General features: G+C 43.1%; 1 protein-coding gene across 30 annotated transcripts in view; it reads right to left on the bottom strand.

The window, feature by feature from the left end:
* Positions 1 to 18,265, bottom strand: part of MAP2 (microtubule associated protein 2) — a 222,603-nt gene that overhangs the window by 6,114 nt on the left and 198,224 nt on the right. For 21 of the 30 annotated variants that reach the window (XM_026852882.1, XM_026852874.1, XM_026852880.1 and 18 more), the window contains 4 exons: positions 17,633 to 17,818; positions 16,089 to 16,242; positions 13,483 to 13,826; positions 1,001 to 1,093 (listed from right to left, as the gene is read on the bottom strand). In XM_026852882.1, the coding sequence (XP_026708683.1) occupies positions 1,001 to 1,093; positions 13,483 to 13,826; positions 16,089 to 16,242; positions 17,633 to 17,818 (777 nt within the window). The remainder of the gene's footprint in view (positions 1 to 1,000; positions 1,094 to 13,482; positions 13,827 to 16,088; positions 16,243 to 17,632; positions 17,819 to 18,265) is intronic. The other 9 variants (XM_026852875.1, XM_026852876.1, XM_026852887.1 and 6 more) reach the window with 3 other exon arrangements.

The raw sequence follows: 18,265 nt of genomic DNA, 5'->3' as shown, positions 1-18,265 counted from the left end.
GTGGTGCTCACTGGAGAGCAGGGGCACTGCTCTGCTCAGCCAGGCAGCAGCACAGGCACCCTCCCTCCTGCTACCAGCCGCGTTGCCATGCCTGCACTGAGCCCAGCTTGGGAACAGCCACAGAGCCCCACTCCTGCCTTGCTGCGCTCCCAAACAGCTCCCAGATGTGGCCCACAATCACACTGACTGTGTTTGCTGATCTGAAGGAGCTGCAGCCCCTTCAGGCCCGACAGGAGCTCCACAATGACTGCAATGCCACTGGTTTGCTCACATCACCAGCAGTGACTTAAGCCAGCACTGGTGGCTGTACTGAATCTGTTTGGATCAGACGTGCCCACACCATCAGCTCCTCCATCTGATGGGAGATCATTTCCTCTGGGGGGTCACAGCTGCCTTAAGCTATTCCAGCATGACTGCTAGAACTAATGGGTGGCTGGTCGAACCCTGAGCAACCTCAGTTTGTTATACTGGAATAACGCTGTGGCAACAGCACTCAGCACACTGGCCGATCACACGCTCTCTCCGAGCTTTCTTTGACCTTATGTCTTATTTTTCTTCTTCCCTCTGATGCATGCACATAACTGAAACATCAGCTGAGGAAGGACTGATGCACTGAAGACATCTGACTGTGAGGCTGGAGTCTCACTGTGAGCAGTATTCTCTTTCTGGAAATTATTTTCTTGGGCCACTCCTATGAAAGGCACTGAACCATTTTGGCTCACACTGGACTTTTACTGTCAGCACCCTTGGGCGTTTAGCGATAACCCTTCTTTTCTCATTGCTTTTTCCTGTCCAACTTCTGGAAATGTGTTGTGCTCTGTGAAGATCAGGAAGCTACCACTGCATACACAGGGCTCACACGACTACCAGACCAGACTCACATGTGAAACAGCAGCGAGAGGAAAGTAGTGCTCAGAGGAAGGGAGACAGAAGGGTCTGGCTGTGCAAAGTGGGTCACCACAGTGGAGATGCCTGTTCACAGGGTGTCCGTACTACTTACATTTCCTCCCCCTGCAGAATGTTTGATGTTATCTCTGGAACCACACCGGGATTGAATATCGCTAAAATCGATCTTCTTGTTTAAAATCCTAACCTAAAAGGAATCGGAGGTAACTTACTATATACCGTATACACACTCCATCAGAGCACAGGACAAGGGAACCAGGGTAATTTTGCCTCCTGCTGTGACTCCTTCTTCTGCCACTTGTATTGAAATGTGAGAAAGTAAACCATGCCAGTCTCTGTGCTTAGTATGTTAACACAGCTTATATGCAAACACACTACAATGCTCTTTTTTCAACCTCATGAGGTGGTGACGAAATACAAAGATGAAAGGTTTTAATTGGGAGATATAGCAAGTGGCTTTCCCCTGAAAACTCAAAGAACTCCGTGCTTGCCTGGACACTGTCCTTGGACAGCCTGTCCTAGGTTCTGGAGCGATGGCCAGTGTTTCTGCTGAATTGTCACAAGGAGAAGATGGAAACCCTCCTTCTCACAGCTCAGCACTCCAGCCTTTGATGCAGAAATCCCAGAGCCAGCCAACTCAGACAAAGGTTGAAATCCCGAGGTATTTCACCCCTCCTATTGCCATACAGCCACCACGTTCATACAACACACCTCAAAGGGTCTTGGGAAAGGGGACTGACAAAATTAATTAAACTGAAGTCAGAGCTCTGTACTGGTCTCTCTCTTTACTGTCATCTACTAAAGGGCAATGCAGAAAACACCAGCATCTGGAAACCTAGAGCTGCAATCACTGCTTCCTGATTTCTGGTGCTGGCCATAAAGTTGGTCACCTGGTGCTAGCAGTGCTGTGCTTCTCCCCCATGCTCTTTGTTTCTGGTAAAACAAGTACTTGACTTTCCCTTGATGGTGCCATCCTTACTTACAGATGCCAGGAGCCCCCATTTGTTACCTTAGCCACAGATGCACCGAAGGCATATGGCAGTGTGTGGAGGCGAACTCTGTGAAGGGCAGGCCATGCTGTCCTGTGCTTGACCCCTGTCTTGACCCCCATGCCAAAGCAGTTGTCCCACCTGGCAGAACTCAGGTGCCGCCAGTGAATGATGTGCTGCTGGATGGCAGTTACCAGAGGCAGAGACAACTGGGTGCAGCATACACACCCGACAGATACCACTTCCAGACTTCTTTCTGAGCAAAGGCAGGGGATTGTGCTCACCAGTATTAGGCTTTTCAGGTGTGTAAGAAAGCATTTCTGGCTAAGACAGTGCCTGCTGCCTTTGCACCAGGAGCTTTTACTAACACAAAGAGTGCCACCTGTGCAGCATATTCTTTCTCTGGGTTAAACACAAAGTCTTTATTCCAATGTTATGTTGGATTTTATTTACCTCTATGCTATTAATATACAATATTGATTTACACTCTTTCCTATACAGAAAGCCACAGAATTTTGGATGTTATCTATTTATTTTGTTAAATGGCATTTGTAGAGCCTTCACTAACATATTACTTAGCACAGTCCTGTTGGCTGCTGTTGTAGGTAAACCGACAGCAACCAAACAATACTGATACAAGAGAGGGAAAGATACACCAGGGTACCTTACTGCATGCAGCTGCTTATCACTCCAGGAGCACAAAGCAGCTGCAAACCAGCTGAAGTGGTCAGTGGGAGGAAGAAGAACCCTGTACAGTTTCTGCTTCCTGGCTTCAAGTCCCCGAATCGCCCCAGGCTCCCTGATAAATCTGAAACAAATCACTCCCCTCTGTGACTCACCTCTCTAAACTAGGGTAAGACTATTTGCCCCTTTACAGGGGTATTGGATTTTGCAGCTCTTGCCTCCTGCAGTGGGGATCATGTCACATTTAGATAATGAACTGAATCCTCTGGCACTGAGCACCTGGAGTACACCCTTGACTTAAGCCCAGTAAACTCCAAGAAGAAATTTTCAGAGGGTCTCACTTTAAAGCTAATGTGAAGAATTTAGTCACAGCAAGCTGTTTCATGGGTCCCCCTCATTACACATGACATAACCACTACATCAGTCAAACCATTGGGATGTTAAGTGTTCTCTCACTTTAATTAGCAAAGATTTGTGGTGATGACAGCACCAGAAAACTCCACAACTGATAAGTCACCTTCAGAAGGGCATCTTCAATAGGCAAACTGATTTCCTTCTCCCTCCTATCTGCTTAGTCCAAACTAATGTACACTGAAACATGAAAGCAAATGCCTTTGGAGTTTTATCCTTGTGCTTTCTCTCAATATACTATTTGTTTTAAAATGTAGCCCAGTACAAGACAGGTGTCATATCAGTTACAGAAACACACATCAGACGTGCAGTCAGATCTGGCTCCCAGAGAGCTTCAGGCCAGACACTCCTGGGTAAAACAGAAAGCCTTCCTAGCACTTTCTGAGCACATCTCTCAGCAGTGGATCAGCATCACCTCTTAGCAGTGGCCACAGGGATGCATTTGCTCTGAAAATGCTGATTTAGGGGTCATGGCAAGACCTCAGCACCATGGACTGGGGGCATGTAGCTTAAAATAGAGCCAAAGCAAGGTGATAAGTTGAGAAGGTGCCTTTGATCAAGTGCCTAAAGGCTGATTTGCACCAAGAAGTCTGACAGTTTATGAGTCTTACGGCCCATGGACCTGGCTAGCAGATACGTGAAGGACCAATCATCTCAATTATCCTCTCTGTCTCACTGGGTGAAACGTGCCCCTGTGTAGTGGGGCCAGCAGCGGACCTATGTATCATTTATGTCCTATGCTGAGGGCTGAATTGAGCCGAGTCATCTGGCACAGGGATGAACTGATCCAGGTTTTCCCTGATGATCTATTTCTTCCTTTCCTGGAATGTATAAATATTTAAATCACGACTGCCCTCTATAACGAAGTGTTCCACAAACTAATGGAGCCTTGTTTCCTATAGATTAAGGCTTTAAACTGCTTAATCCCTTCACCCTATATTCTTCAGCAAGCCCTAACTCCTCTTGCCAGCAATATCTCCCAAGCTTTCTCCCAGGACTGGTAGACTGGGCAAATAGAAGCCAATACACAGCCGGTCAGCCATTTGCTGTCTCTGACTGTAGAGAAGGGCTGAGTTATCACTGCCTTTACCCCAATGACAGCGTTATGCTGAGTCTCCATTTTGTACCCTGTCAACAACTATCACCCAACTTGGAGGGGCTGCCTGTGTTTCTGACCACAGCTCCTTTGCCAGCACTATTTGAAATTGGCCAACAAGTTACAAATGAGTTGAAGAAGGCTGGGACTGCCAGCCAGACATCATGACTGCACAAGTTTTGTTTCCTTTGAGAAATCAGACTGTAAACATGAGAGGGAGAGTACCAGAGAGGGACAGGAACTATTTAGGCTAAAGAGAAACTTTGGCTTGCAAACAAAGAATGTAAACTGACTGTGAATTATGTGAAGCTGGAATCTACAGGGAAATTTGTAACTATCAGAGCAGGGAAGCTCAGGAACTGCAGCCCAAGGGAACAGAGCTACAACAAGAAAATGGTAAGCTTCTATTATGGCACTTGATGAAAGGAATTAGATGATGCAGCTGCCTGTGATAGAGACAGCATGAACACCATGACTCACCAGGAAGGTTTCCGTGTTCCTGAATGTGTATGTACATCTTGTGTGGGAGTGGAGGTGTGGTAGGGATGTACATATATGCACCTCAATTGTGCTGCACATTAAATGAAAGATCAAGCCTGCTCATGCTCTCATTCAGAAAAGGGAACATTTCAGTCTGTGGCAGAAACAGGACTGCTTTCTATTCACATTCACTAAACATTCCAACAAGACAATGTCCTGACAGAGTCCCTCACAACACCTGTGCTGACCTGCCAGTCTGAAATGGTACATTCTCTTCTGATCTGATGATGGCTTGTCCAGGTGGGCAGGGCCTGGAAGTCAGTACAAAGATCAGGACCAAGCTGAGGTTCTTCAGCATTTGTCATATTCACGTGAAGTTAAACCACAGTGGAAAAATGAAGCCTTACAGGCAATGCTGCATTTATTCCACAAAACCACATTGCCCAAGTTAAAACTGGCTTCTGTCTGAAGCTCTGAGAGACCTTGCCTCCACTCTGTCCTCTGATGACTCTTCAACAGTGGCCCAGAACTGAAGCCCTGGGCAGACTGTGTGCCGTTGTGCACACTATAGTGTCACTAACTCACACCACTGCTAGGTAGCCTCCATCAGGAGTGAGACACTGTGCTTCAATACCTCCTGTGCTGTCTGAATGCTGTATGTCGAAGTACAGGCAGATGCAGGACATTTATGGGTAGCCTGCTAGGAAACCAAGCATCAAAGGTATTTTTCTCAGAGCTCATTTAGACGAGGCATATATTGATCTGCACTCAGCGGGGGTAAACTAACTCCTTTCCTACACAGAGCAGCCTGAATAGCAATCTAAACAGGAAGGGGCTGAGGTCCAAGGGCAACATCTACACCAGACCAGAGAGGATGTTTTTTGGGTAAACTGGCTGACATGAGGAAGAGAGACAGGCTAGCAACACCTGTGAATCTCCCAGTCAGTCATATGCCTCCCTAAAGCTGTTCACAGAAAGTGAATTTGGATTTCAAAGTCTCTATATACAACACTCTCCAGTCCAGGGGTCTAGAGCAGGCCCTCCTCTCTCAGTACTGTACTGCTGGTTCAAGATGAGCAGAAACTTCTAGAAACACTGAGTGGAAGGCAGAGAAATGCAAGAATGAATTTAGTTCAGTTGTGCCTCACTGCTAAAGACATCAATGACTGAAGCCTGGTTATGAAAGAGAAAGAATTATGTTCCATTGCTGACTAGAATCATTCAGTCCAGCTACTTTTCACAAGATGGAAAGCCCCTAACTTAACAGCATCCAAGCAGAGAATCCATAAATAGCTTCCCTCCCATGATGTACTACAACTGGTACACACCAAAACAAAGATACTTGAAGAACAAAAATTATGATACTGATGAAATTACAGACTCTGAATATATTTTCCAAGAAGCTGATGATTTATGTTCTCCCTGCCTTGCAATTATGGCCTCTGAGAAGCTCTACCACAAACACTGTGCTAAAGATTTAAAAATACCCTAGCTTGGCTCCACTTGTTGTTTGAACATGTTGTGGGGCTGTGACATTGGGAAAAGCTCCCAGACTTGTAACAACTTATCAAAAAGGGCAAGTTCCTCCTACCTACCACTGCATCACAATAATTTGACAGAGCTACCTCCCAGGAACTAGACATTATTTCAGTGTTTGTTCTGATTAACACAGCGATTGAGTGAGACAAGAACTGGTCTTGCATAGGACGCAAGGTTAAGGTTAAAATCTGATTAGAATCAAGAGGCAGTTCTAAGCACTTCCAAATCTACATGCTGCCAAGGGCAGATGATACTACAGTTTTCAAGCTCCTGGCAGAGGCTGCAGATAGAGGAAAGGGAAGGGTATTTATTTGGCCTAGCAAAGCCCTTGAAGAGAAAGACTGTGCTTCAGACTTTCCACATCTACAAACAGAGCTTGTGATCATGTTCAGCCTTTGCTCTATTGAAATTAGTGGATACACACACCAGTGAAGCTGCCAGCCTACAAGCTAGTGAGATTCAAAGTAAAAGGCAAAACAATGCACCATCCTCATCTAGCTCTTAGGTAAAGGGTGAACAAGGTAAATTCATTTCTGACTTTTAAAAACATACCCAGAGGCAGAGACTGAGCATGCAATATTTCAGCCTGAACAGTTAAACTGTGAAACTATCGCAAACAACTGAAAATAGGAACTTTCAATGGAAGTATCAATATAAGAGATGTCTTGCAATTGGCCATGTCTTTAATACTTGCATAAAACAACAATAGCTGATTTACAAGCTTCTTTCTACCCACTTGCAAATTGCTGTATTCATCTAATTAATAAGGTGGCCACACTGAACTAGGCATGTCCCTACCAATAAAGGCAGAAAAGGCCTACAGAGAAACACTGAGAGGTTTTACATAATTGTGCTAGGAAATCCAACGCAAAGTGACCATTTTCCGTGCCAAAGAGTTTACAGTCAAGAGACAACAGCCAAATTTAACAGGCAGCTCAAGAAAGTTCAAGATTCATGTCAGATGAACTGTAACATGTTCTGTAATCATACTCCTCACTAAATCTGGGGAGCTGATCAAAAGAATGGTAAAAGAAATTGAAGGAGATTCTCACACACCAAATAAAGATCCTAGGAGCTTAATTAACTCACCTAAAACACAGGATTCTTGTTTCAGTATCATAGTTTCCAAATCAGTTGTCTGATCTTTAAGAAGGGATGAGCTTTGAGTCACTACATCTAGATTTTCTTTACTCCAGCATAATGGAGAAAATTAGGTTGTTTAATTCAAGTTCAGAAAGGTGTTAATCTCGTCATGCAAGCTGGCTTTCCCAAAGCTCAGCAGATATGTCCCTTGGCATCTCTTTTTATTGGTCAAATCCAGATTTCCAAGATAAAAAAAAAGCTTTTTATCATTTTCTTTCCTGTCCTTTCCCATCTAGAAAAATAAACTTTTTTCCCACCTTTCTGTGCAAAGCAGAACACTATTATATGACCAAAGAGCTCTGATCCAGATTATGTATTGCCTGAACATTTTTCCCAAAAGAACAACCTTCCCCATTTTATTGCTAAAATCTAGACTAGTTAAAGCTCAGCCGAAAATGCCTCCTCTGCTGAACTTGCTGCTAGGATGACTCAGACTTTCACAGGAATTTATGTCCTGATAATTTCAATCTACTCTAGAAACCTTTGCTATCAACGAGAGACCAGCAACACAGGATTTGTCTCCTCTAACATTAGCCAGCTAAGAGTTGGAACTGGTCGCTTAAGTTGTCGCTGTAGTCAGTGGAAAGATACTGAATCCTCCAGAAAGTGATACCTTCAGCTCCAGTTAGATCGAACACACGCCATCAACTGGCAGAAATCAGTGCACTGCTGCTAACTGCCTTCAAAAGAGGGAGAAGCACTGGCTAACGGCTGCTGTAGTCAGTGGAAGTTTTGTCAGTGGCTAAAGCCCCATCGGATAGCTTGTGACCCTCCTGATGGTGGTTCCCAGTTTGTCCTCAATAAGCATGATGCACATTTTATGGATGGTTGAGGCAGAGCAGTGAATTTAGTCTGTCCCAGCCACACTTTGTCAGATCTGGATAGAAAGTCCTCATTCCCTGCTCCTTCTGGACAGAAAGTCCTCATTCCCTGCTCAAACACCTTTCCTCAAAGAAACTTCCTGAAACTTGCTAGAGCCTTGCTTCATTTTTCTAAAATATGAGTCAGGAAGATTTTGCTTTTTATCCAGAATAACTCCAGGCTTAACTGTACAGACTGTACTCAGGCAAGCCTTCCATTAAATAAGTCTGAACACAGGAGCTGCAAGATGTTATTTCTGTATAATCTGCAATGATCAGCCAAAATTCTAAATTTCAGAAACTTAAACATTATGTTTTGGAGTTGTTATAGAGTTTTGAAGGTGTGCCTGAAACTTGTAATTTCTCTTTGCATTTGCAGATCTGCAATTAACAAGAGATGAATTAGGTTCTAATTTTCAGTCCAGAACAAAGCCCTCCAAAAAAAAAAAAAAAAAAAAAAAAGCAGCAGACGGTCTGACAGAGCTTACTTCATTTTACAGTTGTGAACTGTTGACTTGGTAAATTCACAAAATTATTCCAATGAATGAAGCTAACAGTGTGGAAGCAAGGAAGCAATTGCCTCCCAGTCTCTCATTAGTGAAGTACTTTAACAACAGCTGTTAGAATGTCAATCCACATCTCCCTGTACAGCAGCTTCCTGTTGGGGAAAGCACCAAAGCTTAAACCTTAGAAGCTCATTTATGTTCATCACTGTCCTGACCAGGGATGTTCTCTTAACTTGGGCCAAAGTGGTTTTGACTCAACTATGCCACACATCACAATGGACTGGAGAAGTGCATGATGTGCCAGAGGGGATGGGTGACTGGGACACTGAAACAGCTCAGATTGCACTTATTGTTAAGCCTATATTCTTCACCATCTTTTAGGACACTCTTCATCAGCCAGTGCACCAATAGCACATAATCTAGACCTTCAGATTAATTTTTGGGCAGCCATCAGTGTTCATGATGTGGTGCAAAGACATGTGAAACAGGAGGAAGAGGAGTTATGAGATGTCATCTCAAGGGGAATTTGCTGAATCCCCTTTTGACCTGCAGTTCTTCCAGGAGGTGCTCAGCTCTGGTGCACCACCAGACCCACCTGTCTCTGCGCTGACTGCATCCTAGCAGGCTGTAGCTGAGGCAGGGAACACTTCAGGAGCTTACTGTTCTCTGCAGACTGGGTCGTAAATTGGGATGATGGGCATGTGCAGGGGTGTGCTGTGGGGGTGATCTCTCCTGCCATCCAAACTGATTTTGAAGCTAACAAAAAATTGTGCAAAAAAGATGACAGATATCCATCCAAGCCTCCTCCTCTGCCCAGCCCTGAAATGTCTTATCCTTCCCTGTGCTGGTCTATTTTATCATCTAATGCAGATGCCTGTTGTCCTTGCCAGCATTTTTGTGGTTTCTGGACAGGTTCTACTGAATAGTGGTGTCACCAATTTATTCAGATTTTCTGACTCATGACTAATTGCACTTTGTTTTCCACAGTTTGGGGAAGATGGTTAAGTTCTTCCTTAATCTTCTCAAAAATCTTCAAGGAACTCTCATTCTTCAACATGGCTTAGGTATATAATTTTTCTATAAGTCACCTTACTTCTTTCAAGATGCCTGGCTGTTACTATAGTCAGTGATATTTTAAACCTTATGCATGGCATTTTAGTTTGTATGGCTTCATTCACTTTGATGAAGCTACACGGATTCACATTCACTGAAGTTCTTGCCCATGGCTGACATTTTTGGTATATGTTTTAAGATTAAATTAAAAGAAATCTAGGTTGGCTTTATCCTCAGTTGCTGGCCTATGATGCTTTATAAATACTCTGCCTGGTCAGTAACAAAAAGATTCAGTTAGTGGACTTCTGTACTCCAATATGGTAAAAACCATATCCATAGACAGAATTTCAAGAAGAAAAAAATCTGAACAGAAAAGAAAAACCTCAGCCTTGGCATCTGAAACAGATTTCCAACCCCTTCCCCCAGTTCCCCCATGCTTCCCTTGGGCTGTCTGAGAAATGACAGATGCAAATGGGTTACTTTTGAAAGCACAGCATTTCCTCCACAGCTGATGCGGTGCGAAAATCCATCTGAAGCCCAGCAGACATACCCATGAGCAAGTCGCCTCTGAGCTTTGCCAAGAATGATACATTTCACCATACTCTACTATAAAGAGAAAACCAGACAACCACCTACTGGCTGTATCACAGACCAGAGAAGCCCTCATTTCTCCAGACTGCAGAATACCAATTAAACACCTCTCAAGCCATCTATTCCTAGTAGAAGTTTAATGCAGTGCAAAGTTAGCTTGCTTCTTCCCCCAGAAGCATACTCTCCTTCCCCCACACACACCCTGTCAGGTGATTTCTCTCCTTTGCTTTGTTTCTGTGGCTGGCAAGTCAGAGCTGAAGTAAAATCGATTTGCTGTCTGATGAGCTTCTGATGAAATTCAAGGCTGAAGCACTGTATTTCTTGTTTTATTTAGTATTCAAACATCCCTTGCTTCTTCAGTTCTGCACCTCAGCCTCTGGCAGTTTCAGTGTGTGGCTGCTTTCTCTAGGAGAGCTGTAAGCTAAGAAGAAACCTTGTGCTAGGTTCAGATATGCCTCTGGTAAAAGAATAGTCTGTCTCCAAATGATACTTTTGGCCTGCATATCTGTATTCCTTCAGTGATTTGCACGTCATGTTTATGTACTTAACTTGCTACACTGGCTTTTTGTCTGCCTGTTTTTCCTGTGGTTATTGCTATCAGTACTTCCAGTTCAGGTTATAAAACTTGAGCAGCTTTCTGTTTGTTTCACGTGTCATCGCTAAAAGCAGATAGCAGATAACAGCTCATTTCAGCCAGTGCAATATTTGCCACCAGACATTTAAGAAGTGAACAGATGCAAGGAAATGAAATTAGCTTTCATGTGTTCCTCTCACAGACCCTATAAAATTCAACTGCAGAAACTGGAAAAGAACTAATCCTAAAAACCTCTTGTCTAGACTAAGCAACTATGGCATAAAGGAGACGTAAAGGAAAAATTCAGCGAGTTTCTCTTTGCCCAACCCACAGCTCAGTGGCCACATACCACTGGGAATTAAAAAAAGCTTTAGTTTCAGTGATGTTGCATCCACCCATCAGATTTCCCCTGTGATCCCCAGAAGACTGAAATGCCGACTGCTGTGCCACCCTTCACTACCTAGCAAAGGCTCTGTGAACTGCTAAGGAAATGTAGCTGTCCAAGCATGGTGTTTACAAAGAAATACAATTTGCTGTGGCCCCTTGGTCTTACATGGTTGTTACAGTCCACAGAGAGTAAGAGGGAGAAGGACAGGCTAACACGGTGCTGGTTTCAAGCCCCATGTCCAGCAGCTGGGCTTGTTAGGAGGAACAGTCCGAACTTGTGTTCTGAGCCTCCTGGAGCCCCCTGCACACTGTGACCATCTGCCACAAAATACATCAAATGGGACTTAAGTCCCATATAAAACAATGATACAAATACTTGTCAAGATAAAGGCAGAAGAACCTTTGCTGAGGCATTATCTTCTTGACTTCATCTGAGTAACTGGCTACTGTCCAAATCTGACAAAACACTGAAAGTGTTAATTTACCATGAAAACAGGATCAGCACCTAAGAGATACCTTACTGTTTAAAATATGAGCCTGTTGTGTTTTTTCCCCTGGAAGATTTGCAGTAGGCATAGGGGTGCAACGTTAAGTTTTGTTCCAATTTATTATTTTTTTCTGAGACAGCATTAGGCAAACCTCGCTGTTCTGTATGTTCCACTATGAATTCCAAAACTCAGATATATATATATAAGTATCTGATCTGGAAACACTGTGCAACACGGCTTTCTGGAATGTCTTATTTTCAGGACAGCTGAATGGAGAAGCATGTTACCCCAATGTCCTATCTCTAGAGGTAGTTGAGAAGTGAACCTTTCATAAAGCACTCACATTGCCACTGATGTAACTCAGCGATCTCAGGGAAGTAAAAGGGAGCTGGGGGCACTGGGTGTTCTCATTGTGGGGTTGCGTCCAGAATCAATATGAAATGCAGAGGTACTTTTTACAAAAAATAAATCAACATAATTGTGTACATCCACAGGACTGAGTTGTTCATATTTTTAGCATAAATGTTTTAAAACTACATTATCTTTTCCCATTCAGCCTCTTTGTTTGTAAATAAAATAGTATTTCTTTCAGGTTATAAATGGTTTCACAACTCTTTAAACGTTCATAGAATGGACCACTTCATCCTGTAAAGCTAGAACAACAGCTCTTCCAAACAGAAAGACAAACAGATTGCTTGGACATGATTTTGGCTTTTAATGCCATCTGTGTTACCATTTCTGCATTGCCCAGAAATGAGAGAAGACTCTTTCAGCTCTGGCCATAGCTTTGCTTGGTAGGGCATCAAGCAGAGACACTTCAGAGGAAGGTATAAACAACACTATACCTTGGGAAGATTTATGGTACTTCCTATCTGATCTTTCCTCAGTCCCCAAAAGCTTCTGCTTAGCTTAAAAGCCTGCATATTTACTGTCCTTTCCGAAGTTTGGTAAATTCTGTCTGTAGTAATAAGGGATTTTCCTACCCTACACACATGTTCAGTCTTTAGCCAAAAGCAATCTTCATGACAATGCACTTCATTGCTTAACTCTGCAAGGTAAGAAAATATCTTTTTTTTTTTTTTAGCTTTCAATAACATCACCATGTCCCTGAATTCTTGTTCTCTCAGACAGTAAGAACAGAAAATCCTGATTTGCCTTATTACACATTCACCTTTTCTTAGATACATTCTCCAGCTTATACAATCTAAGCTCTGTTCCTCCTTATTCAAACCCTTCAGCAAGAAAAACAGCAACGTCTTACATTTGTCCCCTCCCATCATCTTTACCCTGGCGTGAATTTACCAGGTTGGAGGCTGCAACCCTCATTAACACCATCCAGCACAACACACATATCATGTAAAATGACACAGGAAAAGGTCATGGTGCTGTGCAATACTGCCAACATCTATCTAGGTTGAATTTGAACTTGCTTGAATTAAAACAAACATCTTTCATTTGCTGATACTGATGAAGACAAAGCAAGCAGCAACTGCTGAGACTCAGGCTGAAACATATCTGTGGTGTGGAATGCAACATCTTGTTTGAAATTTTTCAGCTGATCTCAGTGAGGCACTGTTAGTTTCCAGGTGACAAAATACTTTCTGAAGATTGTCCTGGCCCCTGCCAATTAACGTCACTTTAACGACCAATGCATACAGACAACAGAAGCAGCATTTGCAAGGCAACTCAAAGTGGCTCTCATTCCATACCTATCCCAAAGGTACACACATAAGACTAAAGCACATAGAGATGAACATAAAGAGTGGAATCCTTACCTGCCCCCCTTTAGGCTGGTATTTGATGTTATCTGTTGATCCAATTTTGGACCTGACATTCTTGAGGTCAGGTAGAGGCTGATTAATAACTCGTAGCTGCTTCGGAGTGGCTGGAGATTTAGGAGGAGTGCGAATTATAGCAACTTTTTTCTCAGTAGGTACCAGTATGGCAGATTTGGGGGTCCCAGGAGTATGTGGGGTTCTGGAGTAGCTGGGTGTTCCTGGAGTGCCTGGGGTACGGGAGGCATAGCTTGGTGGTGTCCCTGGAGTGATGGCAGTGGAGCCAGGAGTAGTGGGAGTAGAAGTTCCACTTTTTCCTGTTCTGCTACGAATTGGCTCTGATCCTACATGCAAGAAAAAAAACACATTAGACCTACAGAAATACAGCTCTTCCCTCTCTACCTCTTAAGACTGCATACCCCTGTGTGACAGGCAAGACACAGCTCTAAGATGGCTGTGCTAGTGCTGGAACAGCAGACTGGGTGTTTGTCCTCGTGTCTTGCTTTGCTAATCAACCTGCCAGGAGTTACCTTGTCATGTGTGGCTGAGCTGGTAGATTGCCCATATGGTGACAGAGCTCTCTGTTCTGTAGCACAGGTGGGCTTCCCACACCACCTATGCTTCCTGCAAAGCTCGCTAAACAAGGCACAGTATCAAACCAATTTCTGTTTTGGGGAAAGGATGAGAAGCACTCTTGGAATCTAACCTTTAGGACTTGATCTGACAACCAGACTAGCCAGTAAGAAACCTGTCACCAATTTCAATGGGTTTGGGCATTAGAGTGGGAAAAATTCTGATTGTAATCCTGAAATTAGAGGTCCCAAGTGCCTGGCTGCTGCTGGTCACATACTATTACTAGTAATCTGGTGGCTGCAGCTGAACCTTGGGTGAGAATTCAGCTGACCAACAAATCATAGCTCTGTTGTGTGGATGGGCAGATGTCCCTCACATTCAATTGCTATTTTTCATTAGTGCAGTGAAAGAAAGCAATTACAGATAGCAACCTTGATTAAAAGTCACGTTCTAGTTACATCTGCATGCAAGTTAAAAATAAATACTGTAACATTTTGTAGCAGCTCCACTCAGTGGTTATGGGATTGCCAGTCATTTTCACCGCACACAAGAATTGGTTTACTAGAGGCACTGTGCTTTCTGCAGCCAGATCTGCTCATAACTCTCAAACACAAACAAACAGAAGCTGAGATATCTCCATATGCTGCTTAAAGCCAAATTTTGCTGAGAATACTCAGGGAGAGAAAGACCAAACCAACCCCCAAAGCCTGGGAACCCCAATGCTGAATGTGTGCATATGTTTTCACCCTTAAAACATTCAGGAATTATAAATCCAATGGGCCTCTAGAGCATCCAGTGGGACTAATAAAAATCTCATTTAATGTCTTTGTTAATCAGTCTGTTTATATAATGGTGGTGGACCAAACCCAATGCATTGCTGTTCCTGGGGTCCAGGAGCCACTCTGCTCTACATGACTCATTAGACAGCTTGAACATACGCCACTTTCACCTCCAGTTTCCCTGAACAGTTTCTTTCTTTCCAAACCAACTCTAAACCATAACCTTCTCACTGTACCAACTAAGACAGAAAGGGAATGATTTTTTTCCCCAGCTCCCTGCAGCTTTGGTATATTTATTTTTCATTCCTCTGCCCTTCACCACACTGGCAAATGCTCAATGGCCTCTCACTCCCAGTCTGCAGAATGGACTGCTGTGCCAGCTGGGGGTCACTCTGCTTACAAAGGGTGTCTGTTTTACCTTTGGAGCATCACCTAAGAATTTCAAATGACTTTTTTTTTTTTTTTTTTTTTTTTTTTTGGTAGAATGTCATCATCTACTTCCCTTAAACTGTCTTAAAAAGGGCTAAGATTGGTTTCTAAAGAGAGAAGCCAGAGGAATTCCTATTGGAAAGCTGGGAGCCACATCCAGGTTCTGAGGCCTGGGCTGAATGCAAATCTAGCTAAAGATTCTGGAGGCATTTCATAAAATTATCTTTGTCCTGTGATTTCTTTTGGTTTGTGATTTGATAACATCGGTCCTCATAAAATGACCTTGCTTGTTTACTATCCTAACTTCCCCCAATGAGTCACTCCACTAACTACCATCTCAATTCTCAGCAGAGTTTTTACCCTAGGATTAAAGCACAGTGAATCATTACTGTGAAACAGCAAATTACTGACTATAACTATTAGGTTCACTTTTCCAAGATCCATCAGAATACTTTATGTTGCCTGCTTCAGGTTTGTCTCATTTTTCTTGTTGCTGTTTGTAAATGCCCTGTGTTAAGTATCTTACCCAGCTCTAAGCTCCCTGCAAAGGTATTTTCGAATACCAGTGATCAGTCTGAACAGCAATGCTAGCTCTGGGCATTGCAGGATATGGGAAGCATGCATCCTGTCCCTGGTCTCAAGCCCCAGCTGCTCAGCGCTTTGTATCTGAACAAAAGCAGTCTGGGGGGCTCTGATTTCCAACAGCATACCCCAGACCTACCCCCCTGTAAAAGGGACGCATGATGCTATGGCAACGTGACAGATCTAAAAAGGATGGGAGACACCCACAGCAGTAGGAGAGGGTTAATAAGCAAAAAAACATACGGGTGGTCCGTCGTACTGAAGAGGAAAGAGAAGCTGTGAGGGAGAGTGAGTTCTCCTCTCGGTCTCGGTCTCCTGATACACCTCTTCGAGGAGGAAGGATAGAGGAAGGTCTTGGTAGAGAGGAACGCTTTTCAGGACTCTTGCTTACTCCATCCTAATAGTACAAAATGAAAAAGGAAGGTTTCATTTTCAAAACTCACTCTCTGGGGTGTGATTTCTCTCAACCTGTATACAGAGGGGAAAACCTCATCCTATGGGCCCAGTTTACTACTCACATAGGAACCTGTGGGGATCCAGCCACCTCCCATGCTCTGCTTAGCTCCCTGGTGCTTCTTTACTGCATCAAAACACCCAGTAGTCACCTTCTGAGCTACTAAAGAGAGATATAGACACTCTTGGATCTTAATTTGAATGAATTCCACATTTGGTTCTGAATAAGAAACAAGGTTTTTGTAGTGGAAGTTGAAAGTAGAAGAATTCTCTGGAGTTCAGGTGTGAAATTCTTATGTGCATTCACCTGCAAAGTAACTGCAATACTGCTGCCCAGAATACATCCCACACTATATTGTTAGGTGATGTGTGATTTTTGCATTTTCAAACACTAACTTGTCTTTTTTTTATGGAGAAAAATTTTTAGCTAAAGCTTATTTTTTGAGTGCAGGACTATTAAGCCTGGTGTCTTATTTCCTTCCATACTCATCTTTTTACTTTTTGAAATCAGCAGATACCTTTTTACCATGGTTAGGGTAATGGACATGTCTGTTAGAATATTTCTGAACTTATGGAATGGACAGCCAAAGACAGTCTTGCAAAAGCAGACAATCATCCCAAAGGCAAATATGATGATGGCCCCAACCAGTAGAAGACACACCAAGCATAGTGCTACACAGAAAATGGAAGTCAATAGCAAAAACAGTTTTTAAATGGGAACAGTAATTAACTCAGCATCAAGTAAATTTGAAACCCATGTGAAATGTAAAAATGGGGAAGCTAGGATGGACTGCCAAACACCTCTTTAAATTTATACTGCAACTTCTTCAACATGGTCCCATGCACAGACCAAATTTGGTTCCTGGAGCATTTGGCTTCCACCCGTATTGCTGGTGATTGCTGTACCCTCCTACACTGGGGATTGAATTTGCTTTCAGAGAATATTAACTGGTTAAAAATTACTTTTTTTTTTTTTTAAAAAAAACTTGGAAGGCAAATTAGTAATGCTCTTCTTTGCCACTTACCCACATGCAAATGGGTGCAACTTCTTGGCAGTCAGTGAAGCAGCATCCATATCATCAATAGAAAGAAGATATGTCCTTCTAGTTATAACTTATTTCACTTATGTTTCCTCTGGAGAATCTCCTTCATTTTTATCCATTTTGTAGCACAAATCTTGTAGCCTGATAATCAGTTTTCCTGCCACTGGATGTTAAGTAATCCCACGTAAGCTTCGCAGAGAATTACTCAAATTCAGTGGGTAGAGAATGTGATCCATGAAGTTCACCTACACATCTCTGAGCTAACTCTCTCTACCAACTCTGCTACCTTACCTTAGCATCTGATTTTGAGCAGGGCAAGCAGTCTCTTGGGCCTGCTGAGGAGGGCCGTACATAATAACTGTCTGTATCGGGAAAAGTGGCCCTTTCAGTAGTTAATGAGCAAGCTGAGCTGGGTCTTGGAGGAAGCAATGACTGTGCTCTAGATTTTGAGGCAGGAATCTTTGACAAAGAGGCAGTCTAGTCATGAGAAAACAAACAAAAGAAAACACAACATGAAGCTGGACAAATGGAAAATACATGCAACATGGACAACATGGACCAAAAAAAAAAAGCCAAGCTCTGACTTAATACTTTTCCTGTAATGGTAATGGTGTCTATGCAGTTCTGACATGCATGGAAGTTTCAGTTCTGTGTTGTTTGACTGAAACCATCTGGGTCTGGACAGAGTTACTGATTCTAGGAAGTACTTTCCTGCAGATGCTACTTTTGTCTTGTGTTAATAGGACAAAACTGGTGCCAAGTATGGCATTTAACTAGTACAACTGCTGCCTGGCTGCATTAGAAGCAAGTGCAAAACTACAGGAGCACCAAAAGATCCTAGTCCTTTGAAACTAAGTTGTGCATTTGAAATATATCCCTCCAGGCTACGGTCAAGAATAAAACAGTGGGAATCTTAAAAGCAAA

Source organism: Athene cunicularia (assembly GCF_003259725.1).
Source record: "Athene cunicularia isolate RWA chromosome 7 unlocalized genomic scaffold, athCun1 chr7_part1, whole genome shotgun sequence".
NCBI lineage: Eukaryota > Metazoa > Chordata > Aves > Strigiformes > Strigidae > Athene > Athene cunicularia.
This window is presented reverse-complemented; position numbering and strand designations above follow the sequence as displayed.